General features: G+C 46.8%; 1 protein-coding gene and 1 long non-coding RNA gene across 2 annotated transcripts in view; one reads left to right on the plus strand and one right to left on the minus strand.

Moving 5' to 3' along the window:
- Sli (slit guidance ligand) overlaps nt 1-17,071 on the plus strand; it is a 445,854-nt gene that overhangs the window by 400,114 nt on the left and 28,669 nt on the right. The window contains exon 3 of the mRNA XM_078181712.1: nt 12,808-12,951. Coding sequence (XP_078037838.1) covers nt 12,808-12,951 — 144 coding nt within the window. The remainder of the gene's footprint in view (nt 1-12,807; nt 12,952-17,071) is intronic.
- Nucleotides 1-17,071, minus strand: part of LOC144470499 (uncharacterized) — a 95,056-nt gene that overhangs the window by 21,615 nt on the left and 56,370 nt on the right. The gene's annotated exons all lie outside the window — the stretch shown is intronic.

Below are 17,071 nucleotides of genomic sequence, written 5' to 3' on the forward strand. Positions count from 1 at the left end.
AACCAGAAGGGCCAGGGATCGGCCGTTACTTGGAACAGTTTCGAAACTGGCCGATCGATGTGTCCTTTGTTCGGTGCTCGATAGCACAGTGTTAGCTTTCCCGGGGATTTTTCACGCGGCCGTGATCCGTGTACAGATCCGGACGATTCTAAGTGCGAAGTTAGCAAGTGTTCTCCCCGGATAACAAGCGTTGTATGTTGAATTTATCCTCCGGGGCCATTTTGAGGGCCGCGGATTAACGCGCTACCTCTAAAAGGAGGCTGCTCTTTATTGCTCATAAAAAACTCATTGTTCCTCTGTAAGTTCCAGCCGTAAGCTGCTCGGACCCATTTGGGGATCACGGTTGTTTAACGCCGCCACTTCTTTCCTTCGGACACTTCTCACGTTCTTTTAAGACTGCCGTGTTCCCTTTTACGTTACTGCACTCGCGCGCGACAACATGGCCGATGCTTTTCCAACGATCCTCTAACCAAACGCGATCGGCAAACGTCAAACAAAGCTCGTAATTCGCGTAAATAATTTTGCTAAGCGACGGAGTGTTGTGGAAAAATCAATACAAAGTTCCACGCAAGGATCCGGCGGGATCGATTCCGACGATAAGGTATGCGATTGCAAGGAAGAACGCCTCGCGTGTTACGAGTGCTAAAAATCCTATGTGCCCCGGTTCGATGAATTTGCAAACTGACATTTCTTGAAATTGCGACTCGCAGTATTCTTCTTCGCAGCCAGAGGAAATTACCTCGAAAACTAGCGCCAATGAGAACCCGAAACCGTGTCGCTAAAAAGTCCGAGCTACAATTCGATTTCGGACGGGGACAAACAAAACTTGCTCGAACCAAGTGTTCCGAGTACTTCGAACCACCGTTTCACGTGGAACTCGCGAAACTTTCGACTGTCGGTAGCGACGGTAAAGTGGACACGCAGCGTAACCAAGTTCGGCAACTGGTTCACGGGTCGGTCGTTGAAACAGTGGCAAAGTTGCGCCAGAAACTGGTGTATCGTTGATGGGGCAGGCATTGTCCGGTGGACTTGCGGATCGCAGTCTGCTCGTCCAAGTCAAAATCGAATCATCGAGGCGGCGACCGCACGGAACCGGTCCGCCGATGATCGATCCCCGTCCACAGTCGGCCGCGTTTTACGATCTCGGGCCTTCGGCGGTCCACTGGCCCGTTAACGGCCCGCGGGATCCGGATTTCGCACGGCGAATTGTCCGCGAACGCGTGTTCGAGGCGGCATTGTCCGCGGGGACAGGCGATTCGTTAGTCGGAATGCGAACATTTCCCAAAGACAGATGCTCGGAAAGCGCAGTGACACGGACCCATGATCTAGATGGACGAACATCGTCTAGTGTACGCATGAAAATTGACGTTGGAAATAATAGTACGATCTTCCTAATGCGTTCACCGTTTCGTATTTCCCCTGCTTCGCCAGAAACAGAGGAAATCCTCGATCTAACTAGTTTGCATGCAAAACTGCGTGCTGCGCTTACGTGCGTCGCTGTACGCTGTATGCTGTATGCTGATGTTCTTTATCGGCCTCTCGCGAACGCAGGACGAACCCCCACACTCCTGGCCTAGGGAATCAGACTTTCAGATTCCAGATAAACTACCGGCCCCGTTTCGGCCGGAGCCTATCAGAAAATTGCACGTGTCGCAGCCACGTTTTTACGCGCGGCCCTCTTCCCACCGGTCGCTTATCCGGACCCCTCCTCCTCTTTGTTATTACGCTCTCGCGACTTTTCCACGCCGTTTCTGGGCTAATTGCCGCGTTTACCTTGTCTGCCTCCTCCTCTAGGCTAATCGTCGCTCTCATTGTCCCTCGACGATTGACGGTTTCATTGTTCGCGCGCCGGTGAGCCCGCTCGATTTATTTGACCAGCCTTCGTCTGCCCGGCGACGCGTCAGCTTCAACGCGCGCAATTGCTCCTGTTACGTGGAGGAGCCTCGATTGACCTTTTGATCGTCGCGCCGCATAAATGCACAAAAATCACTGCGGCAAATTTTTGCATACGATCGCGAAGACATCATAGACAGACTATCCAGAGTCAAATTTAACGATTCGGAGCAACTCGCGACGATCCGTAATGTCTTCCAGAAGAAGGCGAACCGTCCAAAATGCGAACAAATGGTGGTTAGTATCGCGAGCGATCGCCGGCATAACTTTTGTTAATTAACGAACGGCGCGTGCCAGGATGACACCTATCTCGTCGCACGTTTTTCACGGTTCCTGGTGTCGTCCGCGGCTATTTTCACAGTGGTGACGCAAGGATAATACATCATGCTGGCCGTGTCCTCGCGCGTGTCGTCATGTTACACGCTGGAACAGCGTTCCCGCGATTCCCGCGTCCGTGGATCGTTAATATTTGATTTTACTGGGTTGACGTCGCGTCGGGGGCGGAAGGGAACGAAATAGAAGAGAGGAGAGAGAGAGAGAAGAGAAAAGGGGGGAAGGGAAAGAGAAAGAGAGACGAGGCAAGAGGGAATGAAGAACAACCGGACGGTTACGAGCGAAAAAGAAACCTGCATCTGGAGGCGCGCCAGCTCGATAAATTCAGACGCTAGTTTCGCAACGGTGCACGTTGCCCGGGCATTCCAGGAGTCACGGTATCCTTGTTGCAGCTGCGTCTTCGTCGCCCGGTTGACAGGTGAAAGGTATTGCAAACACTACGGCCGCCCCGGACGCGCAATAAAATCTGAATGTTATGATACGGTGAAGAGGAAAGATCAATTTTGAGCCGTGTCAGCCCGCGCAGGCCCGACTCGTCTATCGGACGGGTTCGATAAGGAACACCGTGTCACAGGGCCTATGGCGAGCTTAGGGGCCTTCCAAGGGTGCAGTCAATGTTTCCTCGCATTGCTAGGACATTTTGGTTCTAGATAATCTTTGTCAAAAAGACCGCGGATAGAAGAAGAAATTGGTGAGACGGTAGTTTGGAGTTGGCGAATGAATCCGAATTTTTTTATAAATCTAAGCGAACTCATGGTAAGGTGCAATCTTCGAGCTACAACTGAAGCTCTAAAATGTTAAAAAATTACCACAGGAAGCTGTTTTAAAACTGATTCGAGCGCGCTTCTTACAATTGAATTATTTTCCTCGGTGTCGACCCAGTTTCCTCGACTCTGCGAATTGAAATTGCATTTCATCATAAATATAATTACATTGTCATAAAGCGTGATTTTCTAGCTTTAATTTAAGTCCTCGAATGTTCGAAATCTACTACTGGAGAACCATCCAAAATCAAATTAAAGTGACTAATTAATCAACTTCCAAAGGAATGGCTGCAAATACATCCGACACAAGCAGCATATATCTTCTTCGAATGACAAATCGATCGGCGTACGAATAATAAAAACGAAGAAAACGTAGGCAGCGGCTGGAAGAGCTCTTTAAGTTTCACGAAACGTTGGTATTTAGACATTCGCGATAATGTACAGACATCGAGGAAGGAGCACTGCGAATATGCACGGCCATTCGGTCGCATATCCAACATCTTGCGCCGTGATCTTTGCAGCTTTGTCTACGGGACAGGGTAGTTTTCCGGCGCGCATTGCGCCGATGAATCTTGTTAGGATCGTATGCTGCCTCGCGAGCCGAGAATTCTTTGAAATATCGTCCGCGTGTGCATGCAATAGACACCACGGCGCAGATTTTAATGACGCGTCCTACGATCGTTTACTGTCACGAGTAAATAGTTGCCGCAACGACTGCTCGACCGATCCGAATACCCGGGACGGGCATACGCTATAATTGCGGAATAAATTGTTCCGCGATTATTTGCTGGCCTTTATACGACCCCTTTCATTGGCTGGATTCTAGTCTAAATAATTGAGCGATCAAGTGCTCGTTGGTCCCAGGAGTTACGTGACCGGTGTAAATGCAGTCGTTCGCCGCTGTTGATTAATCTGCGTCGAGGAGTTTCGAAAGTTTCGATGACGATTGGCTTCGCGTTGCTTGCCGCGGAATATATATCGTGGCCATCGGAGCTGTGGATTACTCGCGGACCGACCGACCGGCGAGATCGTTCATCAAACGTCCGCCGAACAGCATGGATATTAAGAAATTACGCTCGACACCGATGCAAAGAGCTGCGAAATCGATACGTGGACTCCGACGCTTCGAGTAAGCGCGACGGATGGAAAGCTGGAGGACGAGCTGCTCCGTTATCCGAACGGTCGGTGCTCCCCAGAATTAATTGGGATAATCGATACGCTGCTTTAATAAAATGAATCCACGTGCAAAGGGTCGAGATAAGGGAACATCGCATCGGGAAATCCTCATGACTATGCATAGGCGTTCCAATTAGTCGGCCACGAAATTAATCCACATTTAAAGGCTCGAGGTAAGTCATCGTCGCGGGTTTCCCATGGTTATTCATGCGGTATACAATTGGCCTAGATGCGCTGAAAAGTATTAAAGCGAGCCGTCGCCGGTGCGAAAAGCGGCCGGGCTGCCGACGACGTGGCAACGGAAGGCGCGTCTCGTCGCGTCGCATTGACGCCGTGACGAAGAGCGAACAGCTCGAACCGGTCGGTCAGTGCCGGAAGAGCAGTCTCAGGAGTGCTCGTCTGCAAACTTTGATTACATCTGCCAGCGGTCCATCTAAGCGACGCGGCGACGCGCGTCGCGGCGCAAATAGACGCGCCACGGCGCCGCCGAACGCTTGGTCATTTTTTAGACGGAACCGCGGAACTTCCGATAGAATCGAAATAGAGCGGCTGAACTTTGCTCGAACCGAGGCAGAAATGTTGTGGAACCAGGGAAGAAAGGGGACAAACTCTGACGAACGAGCTTTCACTTTCAGAATACCGTTCAAAGCCGATCTTTTTTGTTAACATCTTTTCTTCGCGTTTGCAATGAATAGAGCCTCTTTACTGTTTTCGTCGGCAAACAGGAGAATTGCAATTGCATTTTGCATGTCGAGAGGGGATCGAAGACGAAGAGGTAAAGAAACGCGGACTAATCGGATAAGTATTCGACTCGTTAATTCGTGGCGCGTTGCGTCGACGCGTCGCGGGAATTTTGAGAAGGATAGAGATACGTCTTGTCGCGCGTCGTGACGAAAAGTAGTAAGAGTTTGGTAGACCGACGGCAGGGCCGTTCCATTTGCCGTGTAACTCGCGAAACAGGGTGTAGAGAGGAGCGGCGTGGCGCGACGGCATCGAAATGCAAATGGAATCTCTTGATTGAGTTTACCGGCGCGAAGCGTCGACAGTCCGCGTGTCTCCGGCGTCGCCGGAAGGGAAGAAAAAGGGTGGCTTCGAGTCGATTTGACGTATCGACGGCTTTCCACTCCGCTTGCTACTCACGAATAATCGCGACTGCGGGGTGGAGCAGAAGCGGGAAGAATGCTAGGCGCGCCCGACCATTTTCCACGGGCTCTCGCGCGCACGTAGACGCGTCTCCCGTGTTCTCCAGCAAATGGAGACAAATTTATACGGGGCGCAGAGAGGGGGAGCAGAACGAAAAACCTGGCCACTTTTGATAAATTGAATCCATCGATTGTTTTTTGCTCCCATCGAACCAACGCGGTGCGGCGTGGCGCAGCGCACCCGCACCCGCGCCCGCGCCCAGACACTTTTCACGCATGAATTATTCGTTTCCCGACGGCTCGACCCGCTCGAGCGTTTTTTTGGTAAACAAAGTGCTCAGCGTGTTCATGAACGACACCCGTCCCCGCGGCTGCTGCTGCACTGTCGCCAGAGATTTAAACGGCCACCAAGGCGGTTCCGATTGCGCGAGTTTCCCGGAAAACAAATCGAAAGGGTGCTGTGCTGTAAACAAAACGTAGTCGGTGGAATTTCGAATTTCCATGCGAAACCAAATGGAATGCATATCAAAGTGCAATCTCTTAACTTTAATTCATACTAATCAAAGGTCGAGCACACGTTTCAAAGTAGATTCAAAAGTACCTCTGTAAAATCAGGGTTCGAAATCAACAGGCACATACGCACGTTTCGTTGATCAAAATCAAATCGATGTCGAATTTGTGAACAAACGAAAATAAATCTCAATTAAAATGCGATCTCCCAGCTTCGATTTGACCCGTTGGAAGTTGAAAAGTTTAGCACTCGAAGATACTTTAAAATCGCGACGAAAACAACATTTGAAACTCCGCCAGTTATGTCTGGCCTATCGTAACGGTCTCTGGGAACGTGAGTGGATTTATCGGAAATTGCTATCATCCAGCGGCAATTTAAGCCATCGAGAGATTCTGATTTCATAGAAGAAGGAATCCGTGAGGACGGTAGCAACGGCCCGATAGCGTTGATCGCTCGGCGAGAAGATGGCGGGTCGGTTTAATTGAGCACAGCAGCACTGGACGTTTGCGGAAAGCCACATTACCGTTCCTGGAAGCACAAATCTGTCGGGCAAACGAAACGGCCGTCCCTTCTGCCGGCTGATGGCCGGTCCGTGGTCTCCTATATTTCATCGTGGACGATGCCATCGACGACTATGAATGGCAGCGTAACGATGGTCCGCCGCCGATCGACCCGCTCGGTCGTTCGCTCTACCCGGAATCGGACCGTGTATCAGTTTTTAGGGATTGATAAATTTAACTGGGACTATCGGGCTATTCCCGGCCGACGGAGACGGGACATGACTGGGTCATTAGCACTCGCACGATTTATGGGAGTCGGCCGCGGTCGTTGTCGGCCTTTGATTCCCGGAACCTGACCGATGGACGCTGCACCGTGTCTTCTCCGAACCTATTGGTTTCGATCCGATGGCTCGATAAATAACGTAGATAAATGCGGCAAGAAATCGGTACCATTTTCCCAATTTTCGTGTCCTCCTCCTGCTTCAACCCTTTCACCGCGAACAGCGCCACTTTTGACGACTTTCGATCGCATCCAAGTTTCCAAAATTTTCCATTTTCGAAAATGGCCAGCATACAACTGATTTTATTGAAGCTTGATTTGATATCAACGATTGCTCGACAGGAAGCTCGTAATTGATATTGCAATACGGTGGTTAATCTCGATCTGGAAACGATCGAAAGACGTTAACCTTCCACTAATTACCGCGGATTATCCCACGGTCTCCGTTAACGCCTAATAAAGCCCAAACAGATTTTTTAAAGAGCGAGTCACTAGTACCGCGGGAAAGTTCGAGCTTGTTAAATAGTTCGGTCTTCAATGTTCGAGTTAGTTAACTCGGCCCGGTGTAAAAACTCTGACAGGAAAATTTAATTATTCCTTGCAACGGTAGGCTCGGCGACGTTAGAGAAGTTTCCGTATCCTTTCCACCAGATTCATTAACGCGAGAAATTTCAAATACCTTTTACGGTGTGATAACGTTTTCAAAATAAAAATCGTCTATGCAACTCTATGCGTTAAAATCGCAGCACCTTTGGAAGAATATTTCTTCGAGTACCGAACACACGGTTTTTAATTGGTCACGAGGCGTCGGTACGAGAGGTCGGCCACTGACAATTAATTATTTTAACGGTGGTTAGATGCCAGAGGCACGTTTAATAAAACGCAGCGAGGAAGCAAGAGAATGCAACATGCTATCTGAGAAAAGTTTCATTACCTTTCACAAAGTAGCGATTCCGCGTTGCTAGAAAGAAGCGGGAGACCGGGGGCCGTTTTCAATGACATAAAAGACCGCGGGGAAAGAAGAAGGCGCAGAGCTAAAGTATGCGGAGGTTGAACTCGGCCGCATTACAACTCCCATAACAGAATTAAAAAAGTTTGCCCGGTATATTAAAGGGAAACATGTGAAACACGATGTTATTAGACGTTGCTCCGATAGAAGGATGAAAAGACTCTGGCAACGTCGGTGAAACCACCTGCTGAAAGGGAAATGGGTCATCTTCTATAACGTTCCTCTGTATCGCTGTTTTCTCGTACGCAACGAAACCGACGGGAAATATGAACAATTTCCACCGTCGATATCTCTTTGCGTACGGGCCAGAGGGATGCCGCGGCAAAATTTAACTATTCTCGCTCACAGAGAAATTTCTCTTGCGAATTTTAGCAATATTGCGGATCCTTAAAAGTTATGAAATCATTGATAATGCGACTACAATTCGAGTAGGTATAAAATAATACGAAAGCGTTTCTACGTTTTTCTAACGGGTTCGCTACTTTGCGATCCGGTTTCCGACTACTACTGCCATAAGCGCGAAAAGTCATCCATTTGCCAGCAACCCATTCTACTCATCTTAATTACCGTTTCATAATGCGTAAATTTCCTCGAAGGATTTCCCCGCAGAGAAGAATGCAAATTGAACCAGCAGCGTTGAGCGAACTTCATATTTTAATTTACACGGCAGCCAGCAACTTCAACCATAAGTTGCCTTTAACGTTGAATTAATTACCAGTCGAAGCTGGCTGCAATAAGTAGATTAAACTTCCGGGTCATTACTTACTGTCGCAAACGAGCGTTACAATAGGATCATTCGGTGACAAGATAGCAAAAGACAAATTACTTTAACCCGATATCGCGGGAAATTAAGCTCGCCGTGGTAAATCATGTTGCAGGTGTGAACGTGTAATACGATTTAATTACTGTTAAGGAAGAATCAGACGACAGGTCCGTTCAATTAAAATAAATCCCCACCGGGGAAAAGCGAGGGAAACAAATTTATTCCTCACGATTTCTACCCCGGCCAGATATATTTATCAAGTTCACCGATGAATAATCCATTGTTCGTTTAATATAATGGTAAAATAATTCGCATACTAATTCGCGGTCGAAAGTCTCAGGTCCGGGGCTCGTGATTCATGGACCGCGATAATATTATTTTACGACGATACTATAAAACTTACGGTGTCAGTAGGTGTACAAATTATTTCTGTTCCATTGAACCCTCGTCGAATAATATTTTACTTCGCTGAACTCGCGCGTTTACCGGACAATGCACCGCGTCGCGTCCGGCCAAAGCGAAATATATTCTCGACGTACAACTAATTTATTTGCACAATGACTAATAGTTTCAATGCGCGATAAACGAAACAAGTCATAAAAGAGTCATCGGGGATGTTGGCACGGTGAACTTGCCAAAGATTTTCAACGAAAACGCAATATCGTCTCGAATCAATAGCTAAAATTGAAATCGCAGCGGCTATAATCTATTGCATAAAACCATCCGTTAAAAATCGACTGTTGGAGCAACGGAAGCAGGCGATAGCCGGCCCGTATTTTTCGATTAAACAAAAATTACGGAATCGATGGTAAAAAAAAGGTGGAAGGCCCGAAGCGCGGCCGGCGAATTTTTTGCCGGCGGGCAAAATTGAAAAGCGGGGTTGGCGGAACGCCGGGAAAGTTTGCGTTGCCCTTTTCCACGGCGATTTCCATCCCCGTGTGTGACCCTCTTCACGCTGGGACGAGCGAGAAGTCACGCCGCGCGGCGAAAGTAGTCGCTCGAAACAAGTGTTGATCGATGTCGCACGGCTCTCGCCGATTTTCCTTCCCCTTTTATCCGGCCGATTTTTATTTTTACGCCCGCGCCCTGTTTGCCCGCCGTGAGAACACGTTTTTTCATTTAACGATTATCAACAGGATTGCATTTTAAACACTCGCCGAATCCCCGATTTCTCTCTCTCTCTCTCTCTCTCTCTCTCTTTCTCTCTCTCTCTCTATTCCTCTCTTTCTCTCGATCCCTTTTTTCGAACCCGACCACGATTCAACTGGGCTCGGTCACCGGAATCGAGTATCTGTGATTCGATCTTTCAATTTGACCAAGAGCTCTTGAAATACATTTCTATCTGGATTTCTGTTTTCCTCGCTGTTTCTCTTGGCGGCGTGCTTCCCAAACCGAGTGCAGCTTTCATTGAAAATAGGTGCATAGGAATGTCCGGATTTGGATAATAGTGATCAGATATTTGTGAACTGTACAAGTTAATTGGAACATTCGATTTGGAATACGATCATTCGTAAACGAGCGTGCTTGTTAACTTTATTCAGCTTTCAACGGTATGAATTTTTGTAAAAGAGTGTCTAGGATTTGAAGATTTTTAAGAACGTTAGATTTATTTAACAACGGTATTGTAATTTATGTTTGACTAAGAAGAGCATTGTTTTACTTATTATAATACAGCGTTCGCATGTTTCGATGTCCGATGATTATTAAACAGTTGATTTTTATGTGAAACAATTTTGTGCGATCGTTTGCGCAACAACATTTTTCTTGCACTCGTCTGGGTGTGCTTTGGCGTTCCCCGTCGCGCAATTATTCCGCCAGGACCGGGAAAGCTCGGCGACAATGCCCGGAAAATGGAGGCTCCCGGGAAAAGCGAGAAAGAAGCCTCGAAAAAAAATCGAGAGGGGGAAAAAGCGACGCGATCCGAAACGCGGCCGCCACGGGTGAAATTAAAATCTCACGCAAGGCTTAAAAGAGCCGTTAAAAAACAGTTCCCGCCTCGTTCCGTCGTTGAACCGGGCCATGTCGGACCGCCGAAAACGGGCAAATAATTTACGCCTCGCGTTCGCCGTTGTCGCGTCGCTTCGACCGCCAAAACCCAAGAGAAAAAGCATAGAGCGGGGAATATATAGAGAGAAAAATTATTAGACAGAAAGAAAGAGTGTATATTGTATATACAAAGAGGAGAGAGAGAGAGAGAGAGAGAGAGAGAGAGAGAGAGAGATCGAAGAGAAATAAACAGAGAGGAAGAAAGATATTAAAGAGAAATATAAGAGTTAAGAAGGGAGGCAGAGGAAGAAGAAGGCAAAGTAGAAAACAGGAGAGGAGAAATGGAAAGTGAAAAGTGGGGAAACGGTAACTGGGGATGGGTAAAAGGGTGGAACACTGCCGAAAGTATTCGTACGAAGTTGACGAGTAGGCCTCGTGCTCGCCTCGTTACTCGTTCCGACGTCGGCCGTCTTTTCACCAAGCAAAAAACTTCCTCGAGGAAAAAGGAACCAATTTAATAAGGCCTTAATAACTTTGCTGGATGGGGACGGCAGACGGCTGTATTTGACGGCTCTACCCCGTTCCGCGAATCCCCTTTCCATGGGATGAACGAAGTCGCTCTTCTTGGTTAGCCTGCGAGCCGGCGAAACAATGATCCTCGATGATCGCTTCCAGAAAAGTGAATCCGCCTTCGTTAGCAGAGCTTCTGTTTCATATTAAACGCTACGGCGCCAGCTGCGAGACTCGCGAAGCGATAAATAAGGACAAAATGTCAACGTCTAAACATTGGAAAAGTTGAAAAGTCGAAGGAGCAGATTACGTGGTTTTATGTATAAAACCATTTTGTATGATTATCGTCGTCGAGTCCGACGAATGTACGTACAATACGGTTTCGCATTTCCAGCACACGCCTGAATAATTCCTCTAACAGTCTCGCTCTCGATTTTGACAGAATATTTTCCAGCAGCGAGCAGTCGTATCGATCAACAATTCAGACGATACAAATTGGATTCGGATTGACGGTGAAAATAATGAAAATATGGATCGATTCCGGCAAAAGAAAGAGACGGACCACGATAAAGGAACAAACCGTTCGAAAACGACGACCGGCGAACACCTTCAAACAGAATCGTCGGAATATAAAGCGACAAATCGTTCGATAAACCGTGGCCGAACGAATACCGATTCACGGGCCGATGGACTCATTACGCAGTCACGGGGTTGGTTGTTCGGGGGTTTCGCTTTGACCGGACGCGTAAACGGCGACAACGTTTCGAACGAGGGGACGGGAATGGAAAAAAAAAGATTTAAAATAAAACGACACAGGGAAAAAAAGAGGGAGGCTCGTGATAAAAATCCTCCCGAGGTTGCTCTTTGTGTCGGCGCGGCTTCGCGAGGCAAATATTTGCGGGACCGGGAAACAGAAATAGTTCTTCGCAAATAAATACGGGGTTGCTAAACACCGAGGACCAGTTGAAATGGAATTATTTAAAGTGTGCGAGCCCTTTGCCGCCGCGAGAATCTACCTCTGTGAAAACTACGTATTTTTCAAACACCGTGATAAAGGAAAGCTCGGCCGTTGCGACGAGTTGTGTATATTTTTAGTGTTAAAATAGTATTTACCTAAAACGTATCTGGTTCGATCTTTTAGCGATTTAGACGAGCCATGTCGGAGCCACCATTTCTGGCAATTCCGACTGTCGGATTCTGCCAAATTCACTGTGATTTTTCTCGCTTGCCATGTGAAACGGCTGTCGAGCAGACATTAATTTCGTGTTCCGTCTTTGTTCCAGGGACCTCCGAGAGAATAATATCTCCGTGATATTCAATACGGACTTCGAAGACATGGCCACGCTCCGCGTCCTGTGAGTAGACGATCCGTTCTGTTCGTTAAGTAACGAAGCGAGCTAGGGCGATGCTTGGACGGCTTTAATCGGCCGCGTTTGCGACTAGAACTCGGCTGTGCTCAGTCTTCTGGGAACGAAATGTTAACGAGTTCGAGGGAAATTCGGCGCGGGACGTATTGTTTTAAGAAAATGGAAATTTACTGGGGATGAAAATTTAATTGCGCGCAATTTCGCGGGCTTTCCCCGAAAGCCCCCGCGTTTGACGTGTTTGAGGAAGTTCCCGCGGGCACCTTCGCCGCATTTGGAGAAGTTCCCGAGGGAACGTTTGCCGCGATGCTTCTTTGGGACAACGGGAATCTTATAATTGAAACTTTCTTGCGCGTCTTTCGACTGTTAGTAATCGGGAGTTTCTTGTGTTACTGTTTCGCCGTGGCACAAAGAATCACGGTTTCAGCTTCAGTTCCTCGATAACAAATACCGATACAATAGAGCCTCGATTATTCGGTCCTCCATTATCTAAATTCTCCATTAAACGCGCGGTAGACTTCTATTTTTTAGCAAGCACCGTGATTTCTTTTCTCTATGCCTGGATCCCTTTTACAGCTGGCTATCGAACAACCAGATTAACACCATCGAAAAGGATGCCTTCAAGGATTTAATAGGCGTCGAGAAGCTACGCCTTAACAATAACCAGTTGCGTCACCTGCCCGATCTTCTATTCAGCAACATGATCAACTTAAAGCGCCTGTAAGTATTACGGAATTTGATGAAATTATGTTACCACCTCTTCCTCGCCTTTACGGTAACCAACGGAGACTCTTGTCACGCGGAAATCTTCCTTCTTCCTTTTACCATGAAATTTGCAATGTCTATTCTAATATATTATCGGATAATGAAGTATTCTCTAGAATTCTGAAATAAGGTCTGTTTAAAAATAATATTAATTTTAAACGGGAAATTAGTCGCACCAGAAACATTAAATTACATATTCTATGATACGAGTAATTGTCTGATAGTTCTGTTAGAATGATTTTGACAAAAATTATCAATATATTTGGGTCGTGATAATATCTCAAAAACGAGAAATGCATTTGTTAGCGTCAACCTAGATACTAGATCAAAGAGAAATATTCGCAAAACCAGGAGTGCGAAGACAGAGATCTCTGCAGAGAGGAAGATTGCCAGCAACCCTCGCGTAGTTTAGTTAGCCTTCTCTTGTTTCCGCGGGCCGGGGCCATCGACTTATCCACGGCAGATGAAGGATTATCAAGCGTCCGGATGCCCGTGAGAACCTGGCCGAAGCTCGCAACATAATACGTCCTTTTGTAAGCTGGCTGATCCCGGCCTTATCATCAGCGACTGGTAGGTTACGTGTCCGAGGGCAGAGTGGAAAGGAACGCGGCAGAACCCGAGGAACTTTCGAGTCCCGTCCGGCCACTTCGTCGGATGATAGATGGCCCATCTCCATTTCCCGCCTCTCGTTTCATCTCTCTTTTGTTTCGCCTTTTCGTCTCCCTCGCTTCGAATCGTCGCTGTCAGCCGAGATGTTACGGAGGGAAACGCTCGAGCTTTCTCGCACCATCGCGCTGCGCCGGTAGAGAGAGAGAGAGAGAGAGAGGAAAACGAGAAAACGAGAGAACGAGAGGGGCAGAGTCGAGCTTGCTTTTTGACAGACATAGACGCGGAAGCCTGATCGCGATGGAACCTACCTCGTTCTTTTCTCTCACCGGTGGTTGATTAAGATTCAGGATTGGAAAGAATGCCGCGGGAAGAAGGGGAATCTTCCAGTTAATCGGAGGATCGCATTCCTCGGAGTGCTCGATCTTCCTCGACCTAGGCTCGGTCCGATGTCGCGATCTTCTGGGTCATTTTAGTTTTTCGGGATGACGGATGAAGCGTTGTGGAAACTTCTTTGTGATCTTTTGGTAGAGACAATCTTGTAGGGTGGAGGCACTGGGGATGATGGCGAGGAACTTGTTTGTACTCTGTCGGTTTTCTTTCTCCTTTTGTCAGACAAGAAGCTTTCGAGAGTCTTAGGTAGCCTTTCTGCTTTCACGTTCTGGAATTCTATTCTCAGATAAAATATTTCCTGTTCTAAAACGGTGTGAATAGTTGAAGCTGCATCCGTGCATTTAAACTCGATAGAATCGTTCGCATATGTTCGCGAATTTCGAAATAGAAACAACAATCGGTTTCTCTGTTTTATATTAAATTTTAATTAATATATAATTGTCTCCTGCATAATATTAAAAACAAAAACTAAATCCTCTAAAACGGAACACTTTTAGCCGCTATTTACAGAAAGAAATTTCCGAAGAAATCAGCCGCGTCATCGAAGAAGATGAGACAGAGCGGAAAGTGAATTCACCGAATCGAGTCGATCGATTTCGCATAAAAATGAAACTGAATTGATAAAATAAAATAGTTCGAGACACCCCTAGACTAGCCGGCCATCTCGCAGCGAGAGAGCATCTCTGCCGGTGCAATTCCCTCGAAATGAAACGGCGCACATAAATGCATAGCAAGTCGATGGTTTTTCAACGGCGCGGTCGGTCACGATAATGGATCCACCGCGGTTTATTTAAACAGATAGCGTGGCGCGTCTCGCGTTGCCGGATCCTCCAGGACCTGTTCCCGATGCACGAGTTAACCAGACGTTTGCGATGATAGGTTAGGGGTCTCGGAGCACGGTTCAACGTTGACCATCCATTGGCTCCGAGACCGGTGCTCTGTAATTATGCTCGCCAGAGAGACCACGGCCACGGCATCTAGACGAGACCGGACGGGAACGAGAAACAAAAATAGGAAATAGCGAAAAATGGCATGCTGCAGAAATTTACTATATATCCCGGACGGCGAATTTATGCTGGACATTCTACCGACTTTAATGAACGTCGCCCTTCGCGCTTGCTACATCGATCTTACAAATTGTGCGATCTGTGAAAATCGTTGAAAAACGATGCACGACATTCGAGATGGAAAATTAAAATTATTCTCTGTGACGTTCCAGCGAAACTAATCGAGTGGATCCAATTCAGATTTCATTTTTATAAAAATAAAATGTTTACAGTTTGTTATTATTCGCGGAACCTTGTCCAAGTTTAGTCCGCAAAGAGACTTTATCGAAAATCCGCGTGAAAAACTATTTAAAATTGCCGCGATGGAGAAGCCGATCCAATGCGGATTTTCGCTGCTTGCTTTATTTTCTCTGGAATAACTCTTTCAACGACGCTGACCGAGAAAAAAAAGACGAATTTCGTCCGAGCCAGGGGAAAGGGGAGAATGTTCGGCGCGCTGACACGGTATTCCAAAGCCGTGAACCGTGAACATACGGCAAGAACTGGCAGATTTAGACTCCCTGCTTACCGGAGGCAATCCTGAAAGCAATTACCGAATTTCGACCACGTAGACACGCCGGGAGCAAAAGGAAGACGAGAGCTCTTAGCGTTGCCAGTTTCATTTGGAACCTGCTGTTGCGGCTTGATCATGATAAGTTCCTAATTTGAACGGGCAATTTGGTACGACCGCGAGCAGAATGTTTCGTTTCTATTGATAGCGATGCAGGTATTGCGGGGGATTGCACCGTTCCGGTTTCTTTCTATGTACTCTGGGAAACTTCGTTGGCTGCGATTCGCCCAGCATCGAAATTCTAAGCTCTTTATTCGCGAGTCGGATGCTGTCTTCTTTCGTATTCTTCCTATTTCCTTTCCTATGTTTTTACACAGATTTTTCGCAAAAAGCGTTACCGGACCGCCGATCTTCCTGCGTTTGTATAAACATTTATGATGAACACCGAAGAATCATACTATCCACGTGATTCTAGGAACCTTTTCACGAGGTTCGTTAAATACACGAAAGATTTCATTCGTAGTCTACAAATTATAAAAATCATTCGCTTCTAAATCTAAACAGTATTCGATTCTTCCTTTAACAAAATTTTGAAATGAAAATCAATTTTCCCACTTTCGATGCTGGTAAAACAAATGGCGACATTTTTGTCGAACGAACGTCGGAAGGTAACGAACAAAAGCTCGACCACGAGATTCAGGAAAATACAGAAACCGCTACAGAGGAGAAATTAAGATGAAACGTCGAAGAGAACCTACTGACGGAAGAATAAATAATTCAAGCATTCAGTGACCGAATGAATGCTGTAAGAAAATGATGCAGAGTTTGAATACGCCGCAACGCTGCATTAATTCAAGAGCGCTTTTCTATTTGGCTGCAGCGTTCCGCGGGATTTTCGCGCGGCATGTCGGCAAAAGAAAAATTCTCTAAACGCATAAATAAAACCGCGAATAAATTATTCAAGTATTCAGTTGTATAATGCCGCGGGAAACCGTCTCAACAGGTATACGGTCTGAACGGAGGAAGAATGCGGCACCACTGTATTTATTCAGGAGCCCTTTTTACAGATTTTATTCCGACGGAGTCGCTTTGGAGCGTCAAGCCGCGGAATTTTATAAATGCACGGCAACGTTCTGGACTCAAAGTAATGACAAATGATGCGAGACGTTTTCATTCGCTTGCTCGCTCGTTGAAATCCGTCACCCGCGGCGAAATTTCTGGCGCGCAAGAATTCTGTTATTTTCTCTGCGGAAATTTCACCAACTCGTTCTTTCTCTCTTTCTCATAAAATTTCTCTCTCTCTCTCTCTCTCTCTCTCTCTCTCTCGTCCAACGTTTTTAAATCCTTTTGTATTTTCTATTGTTTCAAATTGCAATTACTCTGTATTCTCATAAGTCGTCAGAATCCAGAGTTTATTAATTAAATAATATATGGCTTGTTTTTGTACAGATCCATCGCTTTCTCTCTATTTCTTTCGTACTCTCTCTCTCTCTCTCTCTCTCTCTCTCTCTCTCTCTCT

Source organism: Augochlora pura, chromosome 5 (assembly GCF_028453695.1).
Source record: "Augochlora pura isolate Apur16 chromosome 5, APUR_v2.2.1, whole genome shotgun sequence".
Taxonomy (NCBI): domain Eukaryota; kingdom Metazoa; phylum Arthropoda; class Insecta; order Hymenoptera; family Halictidae; genus Augochlora; species Augochlora pura.